Source organism: Eimeria tenella, genomic scaffold (genome assembly GCF_000499545.2).
Source record: "Eimeria tenella Houghton genomic scaffold, Eth_scaff40, whole genome shotgun sequence".
In the NCBI taxonomy this organism is placed as follows: Eukaryota; Apicomplexa; class Conoidasida; order Eucoccidiorida; family Eimeriidae; genus Eimeria; species Eimeria tenella.
Genome location: NW_013543335.1, coordinates 131952 through 159585, shown reverse-complemented (window position 1 = coordinate 159585; position 27634 = coordinate 131952). Strand labels below are relative to the sequence as shown.

At 52.8% G+C, this 27634-nt stretch overlaps 8 protein-coding genes across 8 annotated transcripts; 7 read left to right on the top strand and 1 right to left on the bottom strand.

Annotated features, from left to right (window-relative positions):
- Positions 1–297: 297 nt before the first annotated feature.
- ETH_00007195 (acetyl-coenzyme a synthetase, putative) lies at positions 298–5718 on the top strand (the record flags this gene model as incomplete). Its single annotated transcript, XM_013376807.1, has 15 exons — positions 298–477; positions 717–776; positions 949–1050; positions 1313–1472; positions 1558–1693; positions 2047–2113; positions 2343–2460; positions 2682–2827; positions 3180–3385; positions 3799–3861; positions 4136–4470; positions 4632–4787; positions 4931–5058; positions 5209–5308; positions 5486–5718. 15 exons carry the CDS (start codon positions 298–300, stop codon positions 5716–5718), a joined length of 2190 nt encoding a protein of 729 aa, XP_013232261.1.
- A 1342-nt stretch (positions 5719–7060) lies between these two features.
- On the bottom strand, positions 7061–7596 carry ETH_00007190 (uncharacterized protein; the record flags this gene model as incomplete). Its single annotated transcript, XM_013376806.1, has 2 exons — positions 7061–7087; positions 7207–7596. The coding sequence occupies 2 exons, from the start codon at positions 7594–7596 to the stop codon at positions 7061–7063; spliced, it is 417 nt and encodes a 138-aa protein (XP_013232260.1).
- A 526-nt stretch (positions 7597–8122) lies between these two features.
- On the top strand, positions 8123–9323 carry ETH_00007185 (uncharacterized protein; the record flags this gene model as incomplete). The annotated part of the gene is made up of 3 exons (XM_013376805.1): positions 8123–8198; positions 8500–8922; positions 9205–9323. The coding sequence occupies 3 exons, from the start codon at positions 8123–8125 to the stop codon at positions 9321–9323; spliced, it is 618 nt and encodes a 205-aa protein (XP_013232259.1).
- A 668-nt stretch (positions 9324–9991) lies between these two features.
- Positions 9992–11455, top strand: ETH_00007180 (uncharacterized protein; the record flags this gene model as incomplete). The annotated part of the gene is made up of 4 exons (XM_013376804.1): positions 9992–10375; positions 10672–10755; positions 10822–11293; positions 11358–11455. The coding sequence occupies 4 exons, from the start codon at positions 9992–9994 to the stop codon at positions 11453–11455; spliced, it is 1038 nt and encodes a 345-aa protein (XP_013232258.1).
- A 40-nt stretch (positions 11456–11495) lies between these two features.
- ETH_00007175 (uncharacterized protein) lies at positions 11496–12140 on the top strand (the record flags this gene model as incomplete). Its single annotated transcript, XM_013376803.1, has 1 exon — positions 11496–12140. One exon carries the CDS (start codon positions 11496–11498, stop codon positions 12138–12140), a length of 645 nt encoding a protein of 214 aa, XP_013232257.1.
- Positions 12141–12295: 155 nt separating this feature from the next.
- ETH_00007170 (LCCL domain-containing protein CCP1, related) lies at positions 12296–12902 on the top strand (the record flags this gene model as incomplete). Its single annotated transcript, XM_013376802.1, has 3 exons — positions 12296–12467; positions 12547–12720; positions 12883–12902. The coding sequence occupies 3 exons, from the start codon at positions 12296–12298 to the stop codon at positions 12900–12902; spliced, it is 366 nt and encodes a 121-aa protein (XP_013232256.1).
- Positions 12903–13393: 491 nt separating this feature from the next.
- Positions 13394–16056, top strand: ETH_00007165 (uncharacterized protein; the record flags this gene model as incomplete). Its single annotated transcript, XM_013376801.1, has 8 exons — positions 13394–13586; positions 13649–13784; positions 13844–14204; positions 14270–14523; positions 14611–14854; positions 14915–15192; positions 15331–15669; positions 15750–16056. The coding sequence occupies 8 exons, from the start codon at positions 13394–13396 to the stop codon at positions 16054–16056; spliced, it is 2112 nt and encodes a 703-aa protein (XP_013232255.1).
- A 789-nt stretch (positions 16057–16845) lies between these two features.
- ETH_00007160 (N-terminal acetyltransferase complex subunit NARG1, putative) lies at positions 16846–24571 on the top strand (the record flags this gene model as incomplete). The annotated part of the gene is made up of 14 exons (XM_013376800.1): positions 16846–16920; positions 17136–17362; positions 17918–18116; positions 18483–18655; positions 18963–19205; positions 19427–19710; positions 19959–20446; positions 20650–20777; positions 21256–21579; positions 22058–22359; positions 22845–22961; positions 23468–23653; positions 24057–24259; positions 24518–24571. The coding sequence occupies 14 exons, from the start codon at positions 16846–16848 to the stop codon at positions 24569–24571; spliced, it is 3003 nt and encodes a 1000-aa protein (XP_013232254.1).
- Between the last annotated feature and the right edge of the window lie 3063 nt (positions 24572–27634).

The window sequence follows — 27634 nt, the reverse complement described above, 5'->3', positions numbered from 1 at the left end:
TTTTGGCTCGTGCTGGCCCTCTATTTTCACAAATATTGCAACTATAAATCTCCACCACGTTCGTCTTTGTGGCAGTTCGGGCCCTTGCCACGTGGCCACCTGTGCCGTGCTGGTAGCAGCACGAACGTACCCGGAACTCCGCCCTGGGTAGACGATCATCGCTTTCTTCTATTCTGCATTGAGCCCCAGACTCTCCTGTTGTATTTCAGCCTCCCGAGGAGCTCATAGGCGCAAAGACAGCAGCAGCAACAGCAGCTTGAGCGGCTGCGGCGGGAGCAGGAGCAGCAGGAGGAAGCAATGCCCGTTTCCTGGGAGCGAGACTTGGGCGAGGCGTGTGTGGTCGATAGGGGCAGCCCCAACGTGGAGCGCAGCGACCTCAGCCTGGAAAATGCCCAAGAGGTTATCTCTTCGTTCCCCGTGGGGGAGGTCCACAGCCCCCCCCCCAACAACACAAGTAGATGCAACGTGCCTTCTGAGGTGTGCAGGCGTCGCGGCTTCGCCTGCCAGCAGCACAGATCCCCCGTGGCACCACCCCTCGCTCAGCACGAGCCAGGCACATGGCGCATTAGATAACACACTGCAACTCTAGCCCCTGTGTGCACACAGCTCTTGGGAGGCTGCTGCGGGGGCGCTGCTGCTGGCCGCGGCCTCTGGGCAGCTGCACTGAGTGGCTCCCCTCGGGCTGAGACTGCCTTTGCTGTTGTCTGTCTCTGCAGAGCATGTACAAGCACCTGTACTGGCGCAGCATGTCGGACGCAGATAACTTCTGGAAGGAGGTAACGAGCAGCAGCAGTTGCGCAGCACTTGCGGCTAAGAATGGCCCATTAGCCTGCATAATGGCAGCTCTTAGAAGTCCTCAATTGCCACTCTCTTCCCTGCGTGTTGAAGCTATTTTATTTTATTTCAATCTCGTTTTCTATTTGCATTTTCTGTCTTTTGGCTCTGCAGCGCGCTCTTGAGAAGCTCCGGTGGTTTCAGCCATTCACAAAAACGCAGCATGGCTCTTTGCAGGACGGCGACGTCTCGTGGTTCCTTAACGGCAAATTAAATGTGAGGACACTGCTGCTGCTGCTGCTGCTGCTGCTGCAGCTGCTGCTGCAGCTGCTGCTGCAGCTGCTGCATCTGGACAGAGCGCAGCAGACCAGACGCCTGCTGCTGCAGCCCACCGTCTGAGGCGCTGTGAAGCAGATATTTCCTTGCAGTTTTATAGCTTTGGGAAGCATTATTAGGGGCAGGAGGACCGGCTGCATGCAGTGGAGATTTATATTTCTCTCTATTTGTTTTCTGTTGTTTCCCCTTTGTGGGCCCCCAGGTGTGCGACAACTGCGTAGACAGATGGGCAGAGCAGTACCCGCAGAGGGTGGCGCTCATTTATGAGGGGGACACCTCGGAAGACAGCCAAGTTGTAACTTACAAGGAACTGCAAGGCCAGTCACCGCGCTGTGCTTGGCTGTGGGGCCTGCCGGCGTCAGGTGTACATACACCTAGCTAGTTTGTGCAGCGACGTGCGAGACACACCCATTGTTGCGTGGCAGTTGTTTGCTTTTGCGTTCTCAGACCAAGTTTGCCGCTTTGCAAACTTGCTGAAAAGCCTCGATGTGCGCAAAGGCGACATCGTCACCATCTACCTCCCAATGATGCCTGAGATTGTCTACGCTATGTTGGCCTGTGCAAGAATTGGCGCTGTCCACAGGTCGGTTCTTACGGGCCGTTCGTAGATAGACCAGTGGTTAACCATTGGGAGTACCCTGAGCAGTGCCTGCTATCTAGTGGAGTTGAAAGTTTCACCCTTGCCTCCCGCCCCCGTAAGGTAGCGTCAGCTGCATAGGGCCACTTAAGGAAATGCTTAGCCGGTTGCGTCTACGCAGAGTATCTGGCTCGAGAAAATGATATGTTTTTTGTTTATAAGGCGCATCTGCATGCAAATTGCACAGCCCCTGTCCATAGTAGTATCTGCCTCGTAGCGCTGATGAGGCAACTCTACAGACTGCACTTTTACGAAATGGCTGTGGCTGTCTTTGTTTTGGACTCGCGCTTCCGTTTCAGTGTCGTCTTCGCTGGCTTTTCGGCCAATAGTCTTGCAGAGCGACTGGAAGATGCCCATAGCAGAGTGGTGCGTTATAGCTAGGCACAAATATGTCCCCTTTTCTAAAGACAAATAAAACAAACGGAGTAAATGAGGCAGCAGACGGGAACAAAGTAAATGAAACTTGGGTCCAACAGAATTTGTATTCGGTGTCTTCAACTCGAATTCAACGGGTTAATTGCATTCATGCATGCAACACATTTCAGGGCTTGCAGCATGCGTTCTGCTTCAATTCTTTTTGTGGTTTTCGCTTCAGTTGATCACAGCTACTAAGGGCATGCGTGGTGGCCGCGTTGTCCGCCTGAAGCAAGTTGTTGACGAGGCGTTGAAGCTGTGCTCTTGCGTGCAGCACGTGGTGCTGTTCAGGAAATCTGGTCCGATTAAATGCTAAATTACATAATAGAGCAGACAGTCACGACTACTAGCCACAGCGTATGTCCAGCCCGCTGCCTGTTAAGGCAGCTTAGCCTTCCGTATGCGCGGCCCAGTGTGTCATCCTGTGCAGTTTTTTGGGATCTCCCCCATTCAATGCGTGCAGCAAATTCATGAATGCCACATTTAGGAGTTTAGGATGCTGTTATTGTTTTTACTTCAGCGGAACCGTCGAGCTTCGTAGAGGGACGCGATCTGTCTGGCGACGACCTGCTGCCTCAGATGCGGCCTTACTGCCCGTTAGAGACGATGGACAGCGAGGACATGCTCTTCATCCTTTACACTTCAGGCTCTACTGGAAAGCCAAAGGCAAGCTGGCCACCCTTCCGCTGCATGCAGCAAGCCGGGTAGCTCAAATAAAGAACAATGTAGGGGTAGTGTGAACACCAGACTTGACTGTTTAGTTATCTCTTTCGTCTGACAATGAGCATTGTGGTGCTTTGCGTTTCACCTCACTTTGTGCATAATTAGTTTTCGTTTGCTTTCTGAGGTGTCGTCGCAGTAGTTGCTGCTGTATGTTGTGATGATTGCTGCTTCGTTGATTTCTTGGGGCTGGGTTACGGCCACCAAATTAGGTGCAGAAATTCTGAACTTACTTTAATGGTTCAATATACCTGGTTAGAAACAGTAACTCTTGAGCACAACTTGTCGGTTTGCGCAGGGGGTGTGCCACACAACAGCTGGGTACCTGCTTTACTCTGCGCTTACCCACGAGTACATTTTTGACTACCATCCTGGAGACACTTTTGGCTGTCTTGCGGACTGCGGGTGGATTACTGGCCATTCCTACACGGTCTACGGGCCTCTCTGTAACGGGGCCACCACAATTTTGTTTCAAGGCATTCCCACTTACCCACATCCTGGCCGGTGCGTGACGCGACGCCTTGTCGCAGTTTCGAATAAAGTTTTGCCTCTTTACGGTCTCACTTAAAATCAGAACAAGTGAATTTATGCCTTCAGTCCCAGCGGGAAGTAAGTGGAACGTGGATGTGCCTCAGTAGCTCGACAGTGGACTTCCAGGATCGAAGTTCATTACTCCCTCCGCGTCTGCAAATCGCAAAGATAAATAACAAAACATGAGCGGCTTACATGACGAGAACTGTATCTTCTTCAGTGTTAATTGTACATAGTGCAATATAGACCATCTGTAGTATATTGCACAGATGTCTCTCACAATGCATGTTATGCTTCATACTTGAATCGTATCATACGGTGACTGAGCTGTTTCATCTTGCGAGTGAATTGACAGCTGCTCCGACTTGTCTATGGCTGCGGTTTAGCTATTGGGAAATTGTCGACAAATGGAAGGTGACTCAACTGTACACATCGCCGACGGCCATCAGGTGAGCTGGAGGAGCTTTGAGCAAAGCACGAGGCAGATATGAACACAGTAAATGAACGCGCTTTATGATTTATATATATTTGGGGGATGCATATACGAGGCAGCTACTACGAATGAATATAGCCAACTGAGATGCATCTACTGCATACACGTAGCACGAGTCTGTGCCATATGGTTGAACTATGCCTCAGCAGAAGCCTTCTCTGTCGGTCTGATGTATGACGGCTCCTTTTGCTGCTGACTATGTCTTCCATTGGCTGGCTGCTGCTGCTTAGGGCTCTGATGCAGCACGGAGAGGAGTGGCCAAAGAAGTATGACCTCAGCACCCTCCGGGTGATCGGATCTGTGGGGGAGCCCATCAACCCGGAGGCGTGGCGCTGGTACTTCACCAACGTGGGCAGGGGCCACTGCTCAGTAGTCGATACGTACTGGCAGACTGAGACGGGGGGCCACGTCCTGGCCCCCTTCCCAGGGGCGACAGTCACGAAGCCGGGCTGTGCCATGGTGCCTTTCTTCGGCATTGAACCGGCAATTGTGCATCCTCAGTCAGGAGCTGAGAAAAAGGGAAATGATGTTTGCGGCGTGCTATGCTTGAAGCGCGCCTGGCCGGGTACGAAAAGCCACGTCAGTTGCTCGCGTCATGAACATACGGTTTTGCGATCTACTGAGCAAGTGGGCTAGCTAGCTGACTAGCCGAAAGCGCGTTTCGAACGGCCTCAACTGCAGTTTCTGTTGGCTGCCTGACTACCTGTCGGGTGTTGGCACGTGCAGGCATGTGCCGCACAGTGCATCGCGCCCACAAACGGCTCTTGAACACGTACTTACAACCCTACCCTGGATACTACTTCACGGGAGATGGCGCCTACAGAGATGCGGATGGCCACTATTGGATTACAGGGAGAGTGGATGACACTTTGAACGTCTCAGGTACGTGCAAAATCTGGTTGAGACGGAAGCCCGCAGTGCGCCAGTTGCAAATTATTGCTCGAGCTGGAAAGGCAGAGGGTTTAGACACGGAATGCAGGAAGGACAGTCTGCGATTCGTTTTTCTTTTTTTTGTCGTTAAATAGGGCATAGGCTAAGCACAGCTGAAATCGAACATGCATTAGTTCAGCACCCACATATCGTGGAGGCGGCGGTCGTTGGAACTCCGCACGACGTGAAGGGCACTGCAATTTTCTGCTTCGTCATTTTGAAGGTATTTATTTGCCATCTGAACAGAAGCAAAGGCTCCATCTAAATGATGTGAACATGCATTAATGGCTGGTCCGTGCTTTTCTCGTTAATGCCGGCTGTCTGCATGCCTAACGGCCCGGCTTTGAACACGTTTCATTTTTTCTCAAATTAGGCTGGTACTTCGCCTGCTGGAATTATTGAAGAGGCGAAGATGCAAGTGAGGAAAGAGATCGGCCCTATCGCGACGCCAGACTTTATAGTGGTGGCCCCAGGTACAATATGAGCACACCGCGCCAAGCTCCGGGCGTTTGCGGCCGCACATTAATTTTGTTTTACGCTGTTTCATGTTGAATTTACATAAATAGAAACAAATATAATGCAATAGGAAAGAGTCTAGTTTCTGCTGAGGAAGCAACAGCTCCACGTCTTGTGCTGCTGGTCCGTCTCAGGTCTTCCCAAAACTCAAAGCGGCAAAATAATGCGGCGGCTGCTGCGGAAGCTCTGCTGCCTGGACACCAACTTGGGGGACACAACGTCTTTATCGAATGCAGACATCGTTCAGACCCTTCGCGGGATTGTGATGGAGACTGTGATTAGTGAAAGGAAGCAGCAGCATGCAGTGACCCAAGGGACTTCTGGGGCTGGAAACATAGCAGCAGTAGCAGAAGGCAAGGCCCATTGACCCCAACAATGCGGAGGAGCTTTTGGGCCTAGGCCTCCCCACTGTCGCGTGTTTTATGGTGCAGGGTGCCACTGGCCCGCCACGAGCAGGCCAGCGTGACCAGTGGTCAGCGAACACCGGGACTGTTCGTGAGGCAGTGCGGCGGAACTATGCTGCGTTAGTAAAATGCCACTTTTTGTAGAGTTTCCTGGGGGCGTTTGTGGCCGCGTTGTGGATGCGCCGCTGGTCTTTTTATCCACAGTGAACACGAAAGCAAGCAAGAATATCGTGTTGCAGCAGCGGCAGCCTTGCTGGCTGCTTCGTTGTGCGCGCCCACTGGAAAACGCGTGTAAAAGCCCCTTGTGAAGCAAAAAGATGCAAGCATATGTGTCTTTGGCCAGCGGCCAGCGGAAAATTATTTGAACTAACTTTCGCGGCGTCAAAGGGGTTCAGCCGCCCCACAGATGAGCAGCTTTACTCTCTGTTCTCTTCCTGGCCTTGGGGACTCCGGGCTTTCTACTGTGGCACTATTTGTCTCTCTATCTGTTCGGGCTGCCTTCCACCTCTGGCTGCGTTTGTTTCTGTAGTTGTCTGCCGCCGATTGCTTCTGCACTAATTGCCTGTCGCGCCCACGCAGGGGTGCGCGGCGGCACTTCCCCACTGCCTCGCTGGTAACAACAGAGTGGCTCTTGTGTCGCTTCCGTTTCTTTTTCGTGGTTGGCCACCCCCTCAGCTGTCCGTACACCGCAGAGCGCAGCGGCTGCAGCGACGTGGCAGTGCACTCCCACCTATTGCTCTGAGCGCGTACGCAGATGCATTTTTTAAGAACGGAAATAGTGCTGAATTCTTCTGTCGTCAGGCTCGCCGGTGCCAGCTGCAGTTGTAGTTGAGCTGTACGTACACCCCAAGGCAGCCGCTTCCTGAATAGAAAGAGCCAGTTAGCTCACTTTTCCTTTACGTCTTGGATGAACATTAATTATTCATTAATTATTCACAGTCAACGGCACTTGGGCGAGACTGTCACTTCAGATATCTCACAGGCACCCCGTCCGCAACTGATTCGAGGTCAACTGCTCGGGGACAGTGAGACATGGATTTTCCAAAATGAAACAAATTTAAAATTATTTTTTGAATGAGAGATCCCTGAGGCCTCTTTCCGCCTGGCCTAGCACCAGCAGCGCGCCGTGCTTTCGAGCATGTGTAAGAAGAAAAAAGATGAAAAAAGAAGTCCTCAGTTACATTTTCGAGCTAAAGAGAGCCGTGTCTTGTTGACACTGTGCTCTGGGAGCCCTCCGAAGTTCGAAGGACTCAGAAAGGATTCAAAAGCACTTCGCTGCAGAGAGCCGGAGGCCGCGAGCATAACTTAAATGTCGCGGACATGTGAAAGCACCTGAAAACGAAACAACAAAAAATTGGCGACTTGCTGCTCCCCGCAGTTTTCGAAACTGAAGTGTACGTACAGCTGCGCTGACGCACATCGACGCACTGCACAACGGGGAACAAACATACCATAGCACATATTTCTTTGGTGGTTTTTGGAGGAGGCTGCCGCCTCCCTTTGGTCTGAGTCCTTTTTTTTTTTTCACTCTTGGGCTTGGTCTTTTCCTTTGGCTTGCCTGAGTTGGAGTTTGCGGGCTCTGCTGTGGGCAGCTTTTTTCTATAGTTGCCTTGCGCCCTTCGCAAGGTGTCCTTGTCCAGCGAGAGTTTGCGCAAGCGGGACTTGAGGTCTCTTTTGGGTTGAAACTGCTCATAGAATTTCTCTTCCATGTACTCTTTCACTCTGTCCCGCTTTTGGCCGCCCACGAGGGGCCCGCAGCGGCTCTTCCCAGTTGCGGATTTCGATTTTTTCAAAGTCTGCAGAGGCGCAGTGCTGCCCGTAGGGGCCACCGTGATCTTCATCTTGAACTGCGGTGAACTCGCCGTTTGAATTAAAACTGAAGAACCACTTTTATGCCATAGTGAATGCAAGGCAACTTCCGGTGTATGTACACTCTGGTGCCGCGAAGGGCGTAGCGATCGAGTGAAGAAACCTTCGTCCTTCAATTAAAGACCCGAGTAGAAGATCTAATGCGACTTATCCGTTTGCTTGAAGCCGCATTGAATTTCGCTTAACTTGAACTTAAAAGTATGTAGCTTTGGGGTTCCTCTAGTACAGGTTCCCTTTTCTTGCAAATTGAATTCGCCGCATGCAAGTTAGGGCTGGTAGTCCTTGATGGACCGGGGCCCCACAAATGAGATCTTTGTGCAGATCCACCGAAGCAAAAAAGCTAATAAACTTTGATTTTAACATCAATTGGAACTATCTGAGCCAGAAAGCTGCTGCTTTCTCCTATACCCCCTCCCCAGTTGCTGCCAGTGACTCAGAGAGATACAGCTAACCACTGGCCGGCGAAGCTGGAAGGCACAAATCGCCTTCAGGAGCGCCATGAAAGGCGTGAGGGCCGAAGCTGCAGGCGGCGCCGACCCCCGGAAGTGGGCGAGGGAAGGCGTCGAGCGCCACGGTGAGCGACAGCCTAGCCTTCAGCAGCAGCAGAAGCTGCACCCCCGCAGCAACACAGCTGCTGCTGCAGCCGCTGCAGCAGCTGCTGCAGCTGCTGCAGCTGCTGCCGCTGCTGGTTGACTGCCTTCTCGCTTCTTAACTGCTGCTGCTGCTGCTGGATGGGCAGCTGCTCGTTCCGCAGCTGCTGCCGCTGCCTGCCTGCCTCCCCGTCTCGCAGCAGCAGCAGCTGCTGCTGCGGCCGCGTTCCACAGCAGCAGCAGCAGCGAAGGCGTGCGTTGGTGTGCAGCTGCTGCTGCGCGCAGGCCCCGTGACTTCGGAGCCGCCGACGTACCCGAGAAACAGGGAAGTGCCGCGGGCGGCGGAGCTGGACGAGGCGGGGGCCAGCGCAGTGCTGACTGCGCGGCTGCTGGCCAACCACTGGCGGACTGGGGAGTGCAGCATAGGGGAGCGCCGCAGCAAGCTGGAGGGCCGGAACTACAGCACTGGGAGCTGCGCCTGCAGCTGCGACTACGAGGCCCAGAAAGAGGCCATTGTCTCTTACTGCGGCGAGGCCTTCTTCCCCGCGGAGCTGCTGCACAGCAGGTTCGTGCGCGTCCCGAGGGGGGCCCCCAGGGGCCTCCCCGGAGACTCCAAGCGCCTCCGCCTCAAGGAAATGGAGCAAAAGGAAAACGAGAACAAAGCTGCAGACGACAAGGCCAACGCAAGCGCGAAGGCCGCCGCAGAGGGTGAGTGCTGCTGCTGCTTCCTGCCGCCTGCTTCCCGCTGCTGCTTCCTCCCCTCCCGCTTCTGGCTGCTGCTAGGCGCAAGGCCAGGAACTTGCTCTTTGCAGACAGAACCCGAAGGGCCTGCGGCCTCTACGTGGCGCTGGAGGGGCACACTGCTGCAGCGGGTCACACGGTTGCCCCTAGCGGCTAGCTACCTAGCTGGCTAGCTAGCTAGGTGGCTGGCTGGCTAGCTTGGTAGCTAGATTGTTGCGTGCTTGTGTTGTGTTTGCGCTGTTGGCTCAGAGGAACTGTTTGCTGCTGAAGAGGACGACTTCGGGGGCGATGACTACGCGCACGACTACTACGCTGATGAAGACCTCGACGATCATTTAGATGACGGGGACGACGGCGGGATCCTCTAGGAAACTTCATTCGACCTCTTTGTCTATTGATTAATGCAAGTTCATGTCGCTGTGAATATTCTCCAGCTTTTTAGTTAAGTTAGTTTTTGCCTGCGTATGCCCGGTCATCCCAGACACGTGAATGCTACGGGTCTGCGGCTTTTCTTTCCTCGTCAAACAAACATATAAGTTTCCAAATTTAAACTCAGCAGTTCATAAACTTGAAATGATGCACAGTTGTCGTCACTGACATGACGCTGATCTTTGCTGAACTTCAAACCGACCGCCAGCTGTGTCCACGGAGGAATAGCATGTGTGCCTAGCTCTTAGAAAGTGAAACAGGGAAAAAGGAAGCGGTGCATTCATTTAGTCTCAAAGCTCTGCAATCTTGTTAGGTCAGCTTCTGTGACATCGCTGAATGGATATGCTTTCGTTCCCAAGCAGTTTCGTCGTACGTACAGTGCGGGAGGCTCATGGTATCAGAAAGGAGAGCCACTCGAGGGGAATTGATGGAGCCCTTCTGGAGGGAAACGCGTCGAATAATCGCATTAAGCTCGTGTTCGTGCTTTCGGCTGCTTTCTTCACTATGAAGGCGACTGCGCTGCTGTCACTTGCAGTCGCCGTGGCTGCATCCTTAGCGTGCTTCGGTCGCAGCCAAGAAACTTCGGCAGATTTTTACGTCTTCAACGATGCCTCTGCAACTTCTACGTTTGGAAACGGCTTTGAAGCTTCCCGGGCGCTTCAGCCGGGGACCGGCTACTGGTCTAGCGCTGGAGATCACGCAACTGACGAACAAGGTAGACGCTCGCAAACATGAAATATCTGCATCTCTCACGGCTTTCTTCCCCTCAGTCGCATGGAGTGGTACCCTCGAGGTCCCTGGAAAGCTCAAAGGCGTCCGGATCCGCTGGGAATATGCGCCTCAGGTTTGCACTGAATTCTTATTTGTGTGTGCCGGGCTAGCCCGTGACTCTCTGCTGCGCTCGCGATGCAGGAAGTGCAAATATCAACGTCTGCTGACGGCCAGAACTTCTTCGTCGCAGTGCCTTGGAGGCCGACTGCAGGCACTGGCGGTAACCTTTGGCGAATAATAATTGTTTCGGACTAATTAGATGAGGCGTTTGCAGCTTCTTTTGACGAAGTAATCTCCTTCAGCGCTCCCCAGGAGTGCCGCGTGGTCGTGGTCACTATGCGGAAGGCTGTGAATCAGTTTTTTGGAATAAATCAAATAACTCCAATTGGCGCGGGGCAGCCGCTGTTCTTGATTGTCGCGGGGGTGACAAGTCCCTCCGGGGAAATGTGTCTGGAGGCAAGCCTCTTTCTTCTTTGTCTCATTTCCCCAAGTCCAGTCTTGTGGAGTTCGCCGCAGGTTGAAGGGGGGAAAATGAACAAAGAGGGCTCGCGGGTAGTCCTGAGTCCGTGTGAAGACGCGATAGCCCTGGGGGACGGCCGGGTGGGTTTTTGAAATGATCCTCTCTTCTTTTTCTTTTCATTTTCCCTCTCTCTGACCTCCCCGCAGGAGCTGTGGCTAACAAATCCGCAGGGGCAAATTGTGAGTGCCCGCAGCCACCCGCCGCAGTGCCTGGTGCTGCAGGGCGGCGACCCAACAGGCAAGTGGCGCTGCGGAGAAGCAGATTTGAACTTGTTGCGAATTTCCAGTTGGACTTCAGACGGAGGAACTGTCTCCCTTTCCAAGTGCTCGCGAGCCCTCGAGGAAGGCGACGGCCGCTCCTCCTGGGCCTTCCAGGCCAACTCCCAGCTGCGCCTCGCCAAGGGGGGGTCTTGGTGCATGACTCAGAAGAATGTGAATGGCTCCACTGCGGGGCTTGCAGACCTCATTGCTGGCTCTGCGGCCACGGCGGAGGCCTCCAGCAGCGCCGACGAGGCCCACGGGCCCCAGAAAGCTGTCGACAGAGACACGAACACCTCCTGGGCGTCTGAGCTTTTCGAGGAAAGCGACGAGTTCCCAGTCACTCTAGACATCGACATAGGTCGGTCCTCTTTCGTTTGCTTGCGGAGAAGACTTACAAACTTGCGGTCTTCAATTTTTTTCAGGAAAAGTTGTACGGCTCGCCGCGGCGCGAATTGAATGGGAACAGCCGGCCCTCGCCTACAGCATTCAAGCCAGCGTCGACGGCGCTGCCTACATGTGAGCTCCTCTACAATTCCAAAGTTTGTACTACTGAGATTTAAATGCGCAATTTCGGGGCCAGCGACGTTGTTCACAACGAGGCGAATCCCGCGGTGTCCACCAAGGACCTCTTGGACGGCGTGGCCGCGCAATATGTTCGGATTAAGATGCAGCGGCCCCACCCTCGGCTGGGGAAGTACGAGGAAAAGTTCAGATATGCAATCAAAGAAATTAATATATTTGCTGGCAAACTTGAGCCCGCGGTTGGGGACTGCCGCGAGGCCGCCAGCTCCGACGATGCGCGAGACAAATATTTCATATATTATGTTTCTGGGTTCGATGAGGACTTTGCACGAAAAACGGCGACACTGGGAGTAGATGTGATTGCAAAGAGGAAAAGCCTTGAAGAACTCTCCGGAAAACTCGAAGAACTCTTCACAGAAATGGACGACTGCCGAGAGGAGAAAATTCAGCAGAGGCAGCGCATCAACGCCTTAAGGGCAACGGCTGGCCGTTTAATGGCCAGCTTCCAGCTAGTTGCAGGGAGGGCAAAAGCATATTCCATTATGCAACTAATGCCAGGTGGGCAGTGCCACCACAAGGGATCTTTTTCCTCGTCTCGCCACTCACTTTGCCGCAATTTCTGCAGGCGACTCAGCAGAACACCCAGCAATGGACTGTTACTGGGCGAAGTCGAAGATCCCTGAAGCCGTCTCAGGCTTCTACTGGTAGGCCACTTGACGCATGCAGATTCAATTTTGAAGGCAATAAGCCCTGATGGCATCCTTCTGCCACCCCCAGGGTGCTCCCCAGATGCGCCAGCAAAGCCTTGAGGGCCTACTGCGACATGGAAAGCGGCACAATGATTTATGTAATGACAAAACAAGAAATTCCGAGGGTTCAGGGACGCCCAGCGGGTCTCCTGGCGAGCGCCAGCGACATCCGCCAGGCCTGCGGCTCCGTAGGCCTGCAGCCATTTGTGCCCCGCGCGGTTTCGCAAATTTACAGTGCGATGAAGGCTGCGAAGCAGATGGGTAAGTAATGAGCTGGAGTGAACAAAAGAACTGGATTAGAGAAAAGCCAAATTCATTTCATCTTCGACTTTTGTCTTAGGTTTGCAGCTGAACAATGAAGAGGGAATCCCCATCGCCTTCGATCAAGGCTGCAGCTACGCCGCCTGCTCAGGCACTTTCCGGGACTTGTACGATGGCACAACGGACTTGACGGGATTGGTGCTCGCGCTTGCCTCCGCAGACAGCAGCGTGACAGCTTCTTCAGACACAGCAGGTTCATTCTCATTTCGCTTTTTTGGCTTTCCCTGCTGATTCAACTTTTCCCTACTTGTCACTGGCTTTCCAGGTCTGGGCAAGGCCAGCAACGAGAGGCTGAGCTACTTTGCCTTGGCGACTACGCCGTTGGCCGCTGTCTTGTGTTCAACAAATGCCACAGGGGAGGCCGAACAAGCGTGAGATGAATTTGTCTTAGTTTCCTACGGCGAGCACAACTCCTTCTAGACCTGCGCTGGCTCTGTCGTGCGAGGACGTGATGGAGGGGCACGAGGCCTTTAAAGGAACTATAAGCGTAAGCCTAAAGTCTCGCTCAAGACGTCTTCATGCATATTCGCTTATTTTCAAAACGCGACAGACAAACATCCTGGTGGAGTGCCCACCAGGCTGTGCGGAGGCTGCAGCAGCAACTGTTTTTGGGTCTGACGGCATTTACGCCGAAAGCAGCGCCATTTGCAAGGCTGGAATTCACGCGGGGCTCATCAAGAGCGGGGGAGTATTCAGTGTCTCAATTGAGTCACCCATTTATTCTTTTGAGGGCTCCAAACAAAACGGAGTGGAGTCGAAATCACTGCAGCTTCCCCCTGGCGACGCCATAAGAAGCATGCGGGTATTCAAGATCGAAGAGGTTCGCACCTGCCTATTTTCGTCTTTACAAAAAAACTTCATTCAAAATGGGCAAACAGGAATGTCCAGGGGAGGCAACAGAACACTCAGCCGCCTCCACCCCTCCGCAGCTTCCGTTGACGTCTTTTGTTGAACTTGAAAGCCGCACTACAGCGGCACCCACAACAGCCTCTGCGGCTGCGCCGCCGGCCTATGACCCGGCCCTAGCTGTAGCTTTCGAAGCAGCTAAAGACCGAATCTGTAAGTGGCATTCCAGTTGCGTTTGGGGCCTTTATAGGCACTACACAGCATTTTGGTTTCAGTGGCAACACACGGCATTGATCCCGTGGCCGTGAAAGACGCCAAAACAGACGCCGGAGTTACTGTAGGGGAAGTGCGCAAGCGAGTGAAGCCTGCAGAGCAGTTAAGCGAAAGCACGTACTCGGAGGCAGTTCAACTGTGAGTCAAAGAGTCTCTCAAACCCTCCACAAGAGCCCATTCCAGAATTTCTGTTTTAGGTTTAGAGACGTTGAAACGTTAACTTACCGGCTGCTGGCGGCCTCGGCTGGGGCGGCGACGCGGCTGGAGTACCTGCAGGAGGAGCTGAAACACCTGGAAGAGAAGCACATCGCGCTTCAGGGGTTTCAGAGTTACCAACTGAAGCCGCAGGACACTTCCTTTGAAAAAGAATTTGTAGTCGAGGACAGTTCCTTCACCAGGGGCGGCCCCAGTCACTGGGGCTTCGCTCTTCTCGTCGCTGAACACCCAAACGTGTTCGGGCAGTCTTCCTCTATTAAGGGCGTTTCGGAAGTGCACGGCACATACGCCTTTCTGCGGCGGCGAAATCTCTATGATTTTGTGCTCCACGTGGAATTCCTAGTGAGCAGCACCTGCAAATTTCTCCTGCAAAGCACATCAACTCAAGCACTAACTGCTAACTCCAGCCCATGGGAAGCGGCGGCGTTGGCATAGGCTTCCGAATGAAGGATCGGGACAACGGCTATCTCTTGCTGATGCACCAAAAGGCGGGGAAGAAGAAACTCCTGAGATTGGATAAAGGAATCCCAAAGATAGTCGCAGAACGCAAAGACGGAGGCTTTGTGCAGGGCATATGGCACAAAGTACGAATTCAGGCAACTGGCGGCCATATAAAGGTTTGCGTGGGGGATGAAGACGCGGAGCCCGCCGAGATATTCTCGTAAGGAATTGCTCCGAGTTTCATACTTCAAACTTATTCTTATGAAATGTGTTTTGCGCCGACGGCAAACATCGCCGGGTCACCCAGAGCACTGGACGAACGGTTTGTGTCCGGCACTGTCGCCTTCTTCTCCTCAGCAATGCAAGATGGAGTATATTTCGACAAACTGAACGTTGAGGCTCAACCTTGCCAAACGCCGCAGGTTTCACCGCCACCGCTTCCACCCCTTTGCTCAGTGTTCGTGGAAAGCTACTTCAGCAGCGTCAGCGCGCTGTACGCCATAGTAGACGGGGCCGACAAGGGCGGCTCCGTGGGCCACTGGGAGTACCGGGTAAGCACGTCGAGCCGCAGCTGCAGCTGCAAGCGACAGAGACCAACATTTCACACGCAGGACGGAGTCCGGGGAAGGAATAAAGTGTTGGTGCAGCTGAACGCGGTGCGCGGGCCTGCAGACATCGGCACCATCGCTGTGCTGAAGGGCCAGCGAACATGTAAGCATTTTTCTTTTCACTTAACTTTAAAGAAGGCAACTATTAGCCCGATTTATTTAGGCAGAAACGGCCGACTTTCTGTCGACTTCTTCCCGCAATGCACCAAAGGGACCATTGGTGCAGTTTTCCGATTTTCTTCGGAGGCGAACTACATGGCAGTGGAGGCAACGGCCACAGAGTGCGTTAATAAATCCATTAAATGCATTAATTGCTTTATTTTAAGATTTGATCAATATAAATTTACGATGCTGTGCGTGAAAGCGCCTACTTCTGTTCACTCCCACTGCCCTGGCAAGCCCACCCCCTTCCCCCGTAGACTCAGGCTGCGAGTTGTCGTGGACAAAAAGGCCGCAGTCCTCGCCAGGTCGCCCCTGAAGCTGCAGCTCAACGGCTGGCACTCCCTTCAAGTTGCATTTGATGGGCCCCGAGTAGTGGCTCGCGTAGAGACCCCAGCTGGGGAAACTGTGAAGCTGCTGGGGGAGGCCTCAGCCCAGCAGGGGTTTCCCAGCGATGGGGCCATCGGCCTATCTGCGTACAACTGCGGAGGCGTTGCGTTTGATGAGTTTGAGCTGTCGCCGTTTGTTGAGCCTGAGTCCGAAGCGGACTCGAGATTCGCGGGCGTCACCTCTAGAGTGGCTGCCACTGAGAAAGCTTGGTATGTTCTGTTCGCTGCGTCGTTCCTGACTTCTATTCTTGCATGCAACGCATGCATGTTGCAACTCAATCGCTACGTAGGTCGCCGTGCGTCGAGAATGTGCACATTCTGGCGCGGCGGGAACATTGTGCAGAAATGCTGCGTAACAAGGAGCGGGAAAGACAGATCTTGTGCCCCATGGAGTACTGCCACGAGTGCTGCTCCTTCCAGACAAGCCTTCTTAGCCCTAACCACAAGACCCGCTGTGAAAAGAGCTGCATGCGGAACAACGAGGAGGCTCATAACACCGAGGCGCTGCTGCAGGCAGCCGTGGTGCGCTGCGCCAAGGGAGGCGACAAGAGATCTGCTCTGTGTTCGCAAGTACGCCATTTGCATGAAAAATGCTAATAAAAAAGATTAATTTAGGACTTTCAGGATGATGATGAGTGCTTGTTTCAAGCATGCAACCTCTGCTGTGAAGGCGCCGCAGCAGGAGACGGTGCCTGGTCGCGTCAAGAGGTGTCCGAGTGCCAGAGCCACTGCCGCCCCCCCAGCCCTTCTTCGGTCTCTTTGAAATCTGAAAGCGAATTATAAAACAAAAATGCGAAATTAAACTACTGCAAACTCCAGACAAGACCAACGCAGCCGCATGCACGCCTCCTGGAAGCCGAGTCGGCTACCAAGGCCTTCCCCACCACGTCGACTCAGGAGAGCACTGTTCACGTCTACCCATGAGAGGCCTTTGCAGTTTGAAATACCGGGATGGAGAATCCGTGCCTTGCTGTTTCTTGTTGAGCTACACCGTAGTTGTGGCGTTAGCGGCGTCCAGCAGGGCGGCGGTTGCTCGCCCTTGAATGCTGCAGCAGCCAGAAGAGGGGCTCCCGCTGCGGTGTTATGCTGAAATTACCTCCTCAGAGCCTTCCAGCCTTTCCCCTCGCCACTGCGTGTGAGCCGCTGCCACACAGATGGGTGCCTGAGTGCCCCTGCTGACCCCCGGCCTTGGCTCTGCTGTTGCATGCAACGACTGAAGGCCTCAGAACGCGCTGCTGTGCCACTCCTTTTGCCACCATTCGCAGCTGGCGCTTCCATGGCCGCTTAGGGCTTCCATCCTGAGGCGTCCTAGCTGTCCGTACACTCCGTGGGCACCTGCGGCGGCCCCGGCTTCTCGAGGGAATTCCAAAAAACAGCCTTTTGAAGATGAGGGCAAACAACGACACTCCCAGCTGGCGGGCTCTGCCCAGCAAGGAGCAGTCGGTCTTCAAGCACATGATGGTGGGCGATCTGTTCCCCCGCCATCTATCCCAGCAGAGGCAACTGTTGTTGCAACTGCAGCAGCAGCAGCAGCAGCAGCAGCCGCAAAGCAGCAGCAGAGCAGCAGCAAAGGCAGCCCATGCGCTCCCTAATTGTCCAGTGTGGGCGTCTGCGAGCCGCTGTGTGTGGCGCTGATGGCCTGGCTTTGCTGCTGTCGCTGTGCTGTTTGGCTGCAGTGGCTGTATGAACAGAAGCACAACAAGAAAGCCATAAAGCAAGCAGACTTGATCCTCAAGAAGTTTCCCGAGCACGGTGAAACGCTATCTATGAAGGGCCTGATCTTGTCGAACATGGGCGCGGAGAAAAAGCAAGAGGCTTATGACTATGCCAAAAGAGGCCTCAAAGCGGACATTACCAACTGCGTTTGCTGGCACGTGTTGGGTCTGCTGTACAGACAGGACAAGTACGCGGAAGCTGGTGGCTTGCAGCTGCACTGCACTTAAAAAAGACACAAATGAAGAAGTGTGCAAATTAACACAAGTTAGGGAAATAGTTAGTAATGGCCAGCTGCCCAGTGCCCCTGCGACTCCTGCTGCACCTGGGACGGCCCAGCTGCCACACTGAGGAACACCCAAACCTGTCACTTCGAATACTTTGAGACTCGTGGCTGCGTCGCAAAGATGCGTATGTGGGTACAAACGGGAATTGTTGGGTGGAGCTGTCAGTGCTGCTGTGATTGTCCGGTCAGATTATGCATTTTTAGCTAATACTATGGCTTGGATATTATCTGTTTGTACAGTTGCGCATTCTTGATGTATCAGATACTGTTGCTAATGCGGATCCTGTTAAATCCCGCGAAACAAAGCCAGCTCGTGGCATGGTGCCTCTGCGGCTGCCGCAGCGCCGCTGGAGTTTCAGTGAACAGTGCAGCCTCTCTGAATGTGGCAGCTGATGATTTGACAGAAGGGTGATTAATTTAATTTGAAGAGTATTTTGTGCTTCATAATTTGGCCGTCAGGGACTACGCAGAAGCTTCGAAGTGCTTCATCCAAACCCTTCGGCTGGACCCGAACAACTATCCCGCGATGCGCGATTTGGCCAACTTGCAAATTCACGAAAGAAATCTGGACGGCTTTCTTGAGACCCGCAGGCACATATTGAAGGCCAGATCCAGATTTATAAGGGAGTGGGCAGCTTTCGCCATGGCTAACCACCTGGTAATCTCCGTTCACTTGCAACTTCACTCTGATCCAGTTCGGTTGAATTCATTGAAACATTGATTGTGCCTTATTCCAAGTAACAGAATGCCTTAGATGAGTGTAAAAAATGAGCTTGTCAATTGCCAAGCATAAAAATTTAAACTTCTCATCTACTCTGGAATAGTTTATCTGGGGTTTGGCCTAAATCATAAGTTGAGAAATGGTGGGGTTCCATAAAAAAGCGATATGCGCTGAAGGCTTTTGGCCAGGTCGCTTCATGGGAAGGCATTTGACGAATAAGGCAACAGAAGAACGATGAAAAAGCTGTAATTGCGTCAGTTCAATGAGCCAATAAGCCTAAATTGTATGCCTTTTCGTGCGTAGGTGGGTCGCTTGACTATAGCCCAGGAGATACTGGGTGAGATGGAGAACCAGTTTGGAGAGTCACGCGATTTAGATGCTTTTGAGAAGAGTGAAATAATGCTGTACAAAGCCGCCATACTTGAGGAGATGGGGGAGTACAAGCAGTGCTACGATTATCTCACCACGAGGGAACAGTAATATCTCACGCTGAGAATGCTTCTGCTGAGGCTCCCGCTGATGCTGCTTCTGCTTTTTCTGCCTCTTGTGCTGCTGCTGATGCCAGTTCTGCTGATGCTGTTGTCGCTACCAGTATTGTTGCTGCGACTGTTGGTGTTGATGTTGATGCCGCTACTGTGGCTGCTGCTTGCGTTTCTTCTGTGGACTGTTTAGCCTATACTGTTGCTGCATCTTCTGATGCTGTCGCAACTCTTTTTACTGCTGCTCCTGCTGCTGCTTCTGTTGCAGACACTCTGTGTGCGTGTAGTCTCCGTTGCTGCGCAGAGCCATACTGGACGAGACGGCGCTACTAGAGGCTCAGGGCCGAATGGCGATTTTCCTGCGGCAATTCGATTTGGGCCGGGTGGCTTACAGACGCTTAATGGAAATAAACAAAGACAACGAGCGTTATGTGTTGGGCTTTATGGCTTGCGATGAAAATGAAGATATCAGACATCTTTTTGCCCTGCCCAAGTGCTGCCTCAGTGGGGCGGTGGGCAAGGCCGACTCCCTCGACTACTTGAAACTGTAGGTTGCTACTGCTGCTACTTGTTCGATTTTGTCTTACGTTTTTATTTCGCTCAAGCTAGCTGAAAGCACTTAATCTTGAACCTTGGTAAATGTGTTCAAATCTCTACGGCCCTCTCAAATGTGGTGACCTCGGCCAGTGTGCCTGCTGTTGTTGATGCTGTTCCATCGAAGTTGCACGCGAGAGCTTGTGTGCGTGTTTGTGTCTCCTGCTGCTGCAGCAAGCAGCTGCAGGACGGACGCATCTTTGCTCCCGTTTCAAGTGCTCCTCCCTACATCTACTTGATGCCCGGGGCGCTGCGGTCGTCTGGTGAAGACAGCGGCGGATGGCTCGAGTCTGCGTTTACCCGGCAAGCAGCAAGAGAGGCGCAGGTGCAGCAGCAGGAGTTGCAGCTTCTCAAGGGCTGGAAGAGCAGTGGACATACAGAGGCAGCTCCCCCTTCCTTCAGGATGGTCAGGGGGCTCAGTGCTGAAATGCAGGATCGCATTCTGAACTACTTTGACGGTGGGCAGTGGAAGCACCTATTATTTTAGCGTTTTATTCAAATAAAACTAGGAAACATGATTGATGCAAAAACCAATAAGATCGAAGACGATGCTATTGCAGTTCAAGTGCAGCTTTAGCTTATGGAATGCGTCACGGGTGCGCCTTCATTGTTGTCTTTCAGCTTTGCTTGACTTGAAATCCTTTTCCCAAAATGTGATGTAGTCTTATTATTTGTGGGTTCTTTCTTATGTGGTTTGTCTGCGAAGATTTGAAGGTACAGTTGTCGCCTTTTCCCCTGCTGGACTACCTGAAGTTGTCTTTCTTGTCTGGGGGCCGCTTCGTTGCTGCGCTGGATGACTTCTTGCGGCCGCAGCTGCGCAAGGGCGTTGTTTCTCTTTTTGCTGCCTTGCGGCGTCTATACACCCGAGAGCGGGCTCACTTGATCGGCACCGTGCTAGAGAGCTATGTTGAGCACCTGCAGAGAAGCCCCTCTTCATTTGGGCCTTTACTGGGGGAAAGGCATGAAAAGAGGCAGGACGAACCGCATAGCAGCAGCACAAGTGACTCCAGCGATGCTTTTTGTGGAGACTCCAAGAATTCCGAGGGTCTAAATCAAAATAATTCCCTTAATCGCTCCCAGGAGTCTCGAGAGAAACCCGAAATTGCTACTGCTCTTCTCTACGCCTATATGCTGATGGCGCAGCACTATGACTTTATGGAGAACACTGAGAAGGCTCTTCAGACCATACAAAAAGTGCGGCAGCAGCGAAGTAGCAGTGATAGCTGCGAAGGCAGAAAAACAATAAGCAGTCAGACACGGGAAACGATAGCGGCGCCCCGCCAATGAGCGGGTCAGAACGGCCTTAGCAGCCACGCTGCTGCGTTTGGCTGCGGGCAGTCAAGCACAGCAGCCAAAACACCTCCACTCTGCCTGTTGTTTGTTCTGTGGCTCACCAGGCCATTGACCACACTCCAACCTTTGCAGATCTCTATCTCGTGAAAGGCAGAATCTACAAGCACGCAGGCGCCTACCGGCTTGCTGCGGAACTGCATGAGAAAGCGCGCAGCCTTGACTTCGCAGATCGGTAAGTCCTCAGTGTGCTTTCTGCTGCTGTAGTAGACTGTGTGGAAAGGCAACAGTGGCGGCCGCCAGAGCCAGCACAGCTGCAGCAAGCAGCATGAGCCCGTTGGCGCCTAACTGTTGGCTTCTTCGGTCCGGATTGGCCTTTCTGCGGGAGTTCCGCTGCACTGGCTCTCAAACTCTTCTCTTACGCTGCTGCTCTGCTTACCATATCTGGGCGGCGGCCCTTTGGCTCTCCTCTGAGCTTTCACTTCAGGCTTTCTTGTTTTCTTGTTGTGCTCCTGCCTTTGCCTGTTTGCTTTCGTCGACAGTGCAATGGCACCAGCAGCATGTACAGTAATTTACTCAGGAAACTAATTTGGTCGTTGCTGTAGTTGACTGCTGCTTTTTGTTTTAGCGTCAAGCCGGCGGCGCCGTTGTTGCTGCTGCTCCTGGTGAGCAGGAGGTCTGGTTTGCGTGCTGGGTTTGCTGGTGCGCTGCAGCTATTTGAACTCGAAATGCTGCAGCTACCTGCTGCGGATCAACAAGGCGGAAGAGGCCGTCGCCACAGCTCGCTGCTTCTCGCGCCAAGCCGACCCCGAGGACTCCCCTGACCTGCAGTGCATGTGGTTTGAGTTGAAGCGGGGCCGGGCGCTGGTGCGGCTGCAGCACCACCAGCAGGCGCTGATGGAGTTCAACGCCACCATCAAACACTTTGCAGATATTCACCAAGACCAAGTCGACTTCCACCCCTACTGCCTCAGGAAATCAACTTTCAGAGCCTATGTCAACTTCCTCCGCATGCAAGACAAGCTGTGGTCACACAGGTACCAGATGGCGAGAGCTGCTGGGGAATATGCGTGACGGTGTAGCGGCTAGGGTTTAGGGTTTAGGCTTGAGGGCTTAGCAAATAGGGTTTAGTCTCTAGGGCTAAGCGGAATGCGGTTTCGATCTCCCCTAGCTAGCATGATTGAGGAGGGTTAGGGCTTAGGGTTAAGGGCTGCTGCCTATGGATTGCTGAAGTGTTGCGGTTTGCTATTGCGTCTGAATGCAATTAGTTTGAAGGTGAACTTCATGGAACAGATGTAGCTTGGATGCACGTTTAATAAACTTGACTTATTCTGTGCTTGTGATGAGGATTAACCGCCAACTACTACTTCTGTGCAGTTCTGCCCTGAAACTAGTGCAAGGCACAGCCAGCTGGAGTTGCTACCTCTCAATATATTAGTTGACGCAATGAAACGTCAAGTTATCGGCTTTTTGGATCTATATTTGTTTTATTTGTTTGTTACTTTACTTATTCAGGTATTTTAGGGAGGCTGCCCAAGAGGCGCTAAAGATATATTTTGCCGCTCACGATGGGCTGATAGAGCTGAAGCCCGAGGCTGCTGCAAGGCCCGCTGCAGAGCCGCAGAAGGAGGCGAAAGCAAAAAAGAAACAAGCAAACAAAAAGGCTAGCAAAGACCAAAAGGCAGCAACAAACTCAGAGACGCAACCTGAGGAGGCCCCCCTTGCTGCTGCCCAGAATATTCTTGATAAGTATATTTGCTGCTGCGCCACCGACCCCCTCGCCCGTGCAGCTCATTACCACTTGGCCTATAGGAAAGGTAACGTAGATACCTAGGCAGCAATTGGTTAATGAACAAATGAACACATAAATTGTCGATGATTAACGCGCTTTAAACTGCTCAGTGGATGGCTGTTTTTCCTGTTCCACCGTTCAACTTGGTCATCTGGCTTCGCTAACCATGTGTTGCGCGAAATGCACAAATAATGGACTCGCTACACCTGCGTTTTTGCTCGATTTCGTTACTGCTGTCTCACGATGTCCGCTCAAGTGGTTTAGGCATCTCATGCTGGCTGCTGCCACTGTGTTATTTGCTACTGGTGCTGCTGGGGGCCAACTACCAAAGCTGCTGCTGCGCCCTCTGCTGCTGCAGCTTCTGCACCGTCCGCTGCTATTGCTGCTGCGTCTCCCACTTTTGCAGCTGGTGCTCTCGCTTTCGCCATTGCTGCTGCTGCTGGTGTTGCTGCTGTGTCGTCCGATGCCGGTGTTGTTGCTGCGTCAACTGCATCTGTTGTGGCTTTGCAGGCTGCGTGGTCGGGATGATTTTGGCGCTTTCGCGTCTCAACAAACTAATTAAACGTGAGGGCACAAATCGTTCCGTTTCCGTTCTCATGCCGCTTCTCTATCACTTCTGCAGAGCAGGTACTTTTGCTGTTGGGCTCGCTGATATTACTGCTCCTTTTTCTTTCCCTCCTTTTTTCGTTCCCTGCTTTCGCCTCCGTATTTGTGCATTTGTTTACGTATGACTTGCTTTGATATGCTTATGTTTTTTTAGGTAATGATTCATTGGCTCATGCCTCACCGCTTTTTGCTTATTTCTTGATTATTTCTTACACCCCGAAAGCTGTCTGCGTACTGCACTTACCTCGTGAATGTTGTTTTGTTTCAGCATTTGGCCTGTTTCAACTAGTGTTGTGCTTCATTTGTTTATTTGCCGCCTTCTTTCCCGTTTATTCATTGAGTTTCTTCTGCTTCTGTATGTGCCCTCTCTGTGCCCTTTGCTGCTGCCTTGTTCTTTCCATCGTTTTGTGTTTGCCCCTGGTTGAATGAGACGAAGCAGACGATGAGTTTTGTAATTGTCATTTTTTCCCCCAGAATTTTAGTGTGAAAACCTAAAAATATGGCATTCATACGCCTTTGCTACTCAGCGGATCTGTCACTCATCCCCAGTGAAATGGAGTCGCTGTGCACCTCTGCGCTGAGCGCCATCTTGGAGACTCCTCTGTCACCCTCTGGCTTGCAGCAGCAGCTGCAGCAGGCAGCAGACAAACTGATGGGCGATTTACTTCTGCAGTGCAAAGCAGACGCTCTTGACTTCCAGCTGCGCAAAACCGGTGAGACGCAACTCACGCTTATCAGCGTTTTGCTTATCGTTATTGTCATTACTATTGTTTCTTTACCAATGCTTGTTCACTTTCTACTTACGTGAGCTCTTCTTGAGCAGCTTACTAGTTGAAATAGCAAGCCAGCCAATACCTGTGGTCTGCTGTGTCTCGGAGGGTCTTCGTGTAAAATCGCTGTTTCTTGTGTAAATGCAAATACAAATTCCAGTACAGAAGCAAGTATGTAGAAGCAAATATATAGTTTTACATGACACTCCGTCTATTCTAGACTACAGTATCGAAGAGCCCATGTGCTGGACCTGCTATCTAGCTGTGTCTCCGTTTCTTCTTCCCGGCCAATTGAATGACTAACTTTAATTATTTTCTGTTTTTGATTCATTTTGTGCTGTTGCAGCTCTTGAGGCCTATCTTTTGGCGGGCGAAGACGTGCCTGATGACTCGCTGTTGCTATCCTTCCCCACGCTCACAGCAGCAGCAGCAGTAACAAACGCTGCTGCTTCTGGCGAGCGTGAGCGTCCATCCCTTGCCGACTGCGAGGCCCTGTTGCAGCAGCTGCAGCAGTTTAAAGGCAAGGAGAAGGCCTGCGAGGCACTAAAGGTAAGTTCGCCTTCGCTGCTTTCCCCCATTAGAATGGCCGGCCGTCTTTGCTTTTCCTCTTTCTCAGCAACAAATAGACCAAGTTGTAGCTGCATTAATATTAAGGATCGCACATGAATATCTTTTTGGTACCCATTAAAGATGTGGAACGTGCACTCTGCACTGTAGTTACACCTGAATAGCTGTGCACCCGCGTGGATGTGTTTATGACTCCACCATTTATTTGAAGTGCCGCTGCTGTTTTCTGGCACGGCGCAGGCGGCGTGTCGGCTTCGTTTCCCCTTGTCTGATTTATTCAACAATTCGGACTAGCGAACGGGAGGCACAAATACACAGGCGAAAACCGGGGCGGGACGACTCAGGCAACTAAGAGACAGCACCGCCGCTGTAGGCCAGCCGGCAAGTGCTTAGAAATGCAGGTTGAAGAAGTAACGGACTTGGGAACAAGAATAAACTGAACGAAAAGAGAATGGATGGCGGCTCCACCACTAGACCCCCTCCCGAGGGTTTTGTATTCGCCTCGACGCGCTAGCGGAGAGTGCAGCGGAGATTTACTGAACTGAACAGAAACAACTTGTTTCTCTTGACGCTTTTGCTTTTATTGTGTTCATTTGATTGCCTCTGGGGCCTGAGTGCCTGTCGCTGCCGATTAAAATGCAAACCGCGGAAGCGCAGAATGACAGGCGAAGTGGGGTATCAGCTTCGTATCAGTTTACGGGAAAGTAGTGAACATAATTTCATTCATTATGAAGCAAACCGGCGTGATTTACGGTGTTCATGGGCAGCTTGCAAGCCCTGAAGATTTAAATATTAAGGCTTCACTTGTTTTAAACAACAATGCGCATTCGTTATTTTGGTTCCACTTTTCACATTAAATTTGGCTTAAATTTGGAACTGCAATGAACAAAGAGGCGACTCGCGGTCGCCCGCTTAAGGGATGGGTGTCCGAGCCGCGCGCTGTAGCGGTGGCAGGCGCGCTTCAGTCCAGAAACTGCATTAATTTGATTAGTTAATACTATATTTTTCCATTAAAAGAGTAAAAAGGCTACTAAGCAGAGAGGGAGCCAGTAAACTGCAGCTGGAGCGGAAGCTCGCAAACAGCGCTGCTCCTGCAGCAGCCGCCTCGGCAGCAGCGCAGCAGCAGTAGGAGCATGCGGCGCTCAAGGTGCGCGACCGCGTCTGTGTTTAGGCGTTGGAAGCAGCAGACTAAGGACTGAATAAAGAGATAGGGCTGAATTTTTGCCTTGACTATATATTCTTCGCAACTAACTACCAGTGGCCCTTGGGTGCTTCTAACATTTTCCCGCAGCAACAGCAGCAGCAGTAGCAGCAGCTGGAACAGTAACAGCAGCGGGCATGGCACGAGGGGAAGGCAGAGCAATGCAACTAGGGGCCTTAGGGCAGCGCTAGCTGTTATTGCGTACCGTTAACTGCGTCTAAAAATTAATTAATCTGACTAAATTTAATAGAGACAGAGACGAAGCAGAAAGGGAGTTACTGCTGCTGTGGGGTTTTCAAGAGACTGCTGCTTCAGCGGTTGCCGCTTGCTGCAAAACGTGAGGTGTACATACACCTGACAATTCTTGGCGCAGCAGCAGCAGCAGCAAAGCAATAAAGAAATAATACAAAAACAACTTCCAGCGAGTGGTACTAGGTGGTGAGTTGGCTGCTGCTGCGGCGGCGCAGCCAGGACAGCAGCAGCAGCAACAGCAGCTGCCGCTGCAGTTGCTGCTCACCTGGGCCTGCGGGTTGCTCTGGGGCTTTAAAGCATTTGCATTTGCTGCTCCTATAAGGGGCACTGTTAACGATCCTCTTGGTGCCCACGGACTCAGCAGCAGCACTCTCTCGCTGCAGCAGCAGCAGCAACGCGCCTTCTGCCCTTGTGCATGCTGCCGCTGCTGCTCCAGTTGCTGCTGCCCTCAACGCAGCAGCAGCGCAGCAGCAGCAAGACAGCAGAAGAGTTTTTTTATTATTGGAGATTGACGCCTGATTGCAGCGTCTGCAGTAGCAGCAGCGCAGCAGCAGCGGCGACAGCAGCAGCGGCACGGCGCCCGTCATTGGCTGGAGCAACGCGTAAGTCTCAACATGAGGATTGCGAGGGTTTGCTGGTGGCCTCTGGAAGCATATCCTGCTGCTGCTGCTTCGAGCGCTGCTGCCGCTGGCGCTGCTGCTGCTGCTGCCCTCACTGCCGGGCAGTTGCCGGAGCGGCCAGGTAGCAGAAGTAGCAGCAGCAGCTGTACGCGTGTTGTCTCGTGAATTTACCGCAGCAGTAGGCGCTCTGCACTTGCTGCTACTGCAGCAGCTGCGGCAAGATCGCTGCGTTTGCTGCAGCAGCGGCACCAGCAGCAGCGCGCTTGCCTCCGCTGCAGCAACCGGCTGCCAGCAGCAGAGGAGTCAATAGCTAACGAATTGAATGTCAAGAACACTAACTTTTACGAAGATGGTTTATTAAAATAGACAAACAAAGCAGGGGAGCAGCAGGTCTGAGTTTCGAGACCTTTCAGCTGCTTGGCCTCTGGAGACTCGGGAGTCGCGGGAGTAGTAGCACAAACTCATCTTTGCTGCTGCTGCTGCTGCTGCTGCTTCAGGGATTGGGTCGCTGGGCTTCACGTTGCGTTTGGAGTTTCTGCTCGTTGCCGCGTCGAAGGGGCCTCAGTGCCTCCTGCTGCCGCAGCAGCAGCAGCAGCCGTAGCAGCAGCAGCAGCCCTGGCAGCAGCGACAGTTGCAGCCTCGGGTGCAGCAGCAGCGGGCTGCTTTGTGTATCTTCGCGTCTTGAAGTTAAAGGGTTGGAAGCCTCAGCTGTGGGGTGTCTAGACACCCGACCTCCTCTACGGTCTGTAGTCCTCCGGACTTCGCTGCTGCTGCTGCTGCAGCAGCAGCTGCAGCAGCCGCATAAGCAGCGGCCGCAGCAGCAGCAGCAGCAGCAGGGTCACGTGATTCGAGATGGGGAACAACGGCAGCTCCGTGTCTGCCTTTGGCTTCGGAGATCCTCCGCCCTCTCTGAACGACAGTAACGCAAATGCCCACAGAGGTTTGCTGCTGCTGCTGCCTGCTGCTGCTGTTGCTGCTGCTGTTTCTCCTTCCTGCTACTGCTTCTAGCTGCTGCAGCAACTACTGCCACTCTTTACTGGCGCTTCTCGTCAGCTTATTGCAGTCGTTCGTGGGGCTTCCTTCCAACGATTCTAGGGTTGAGGGTTTGGGGTTTCGATTCTAGGATTGAGGGTTGAGGGTTTAGGGTTTGGTTGTTGCGTGCAGTGGCAGTCGCCGAGCGCCGTCTGTTGGCCGTGCGGGGGGCCCCTGGGGGCCCCCAGAACTTTTCGAACTCGTTGTTAATGCCGCTGCGCTGCGACGTGGCTGCTGCAGCAGCAGCCGCCA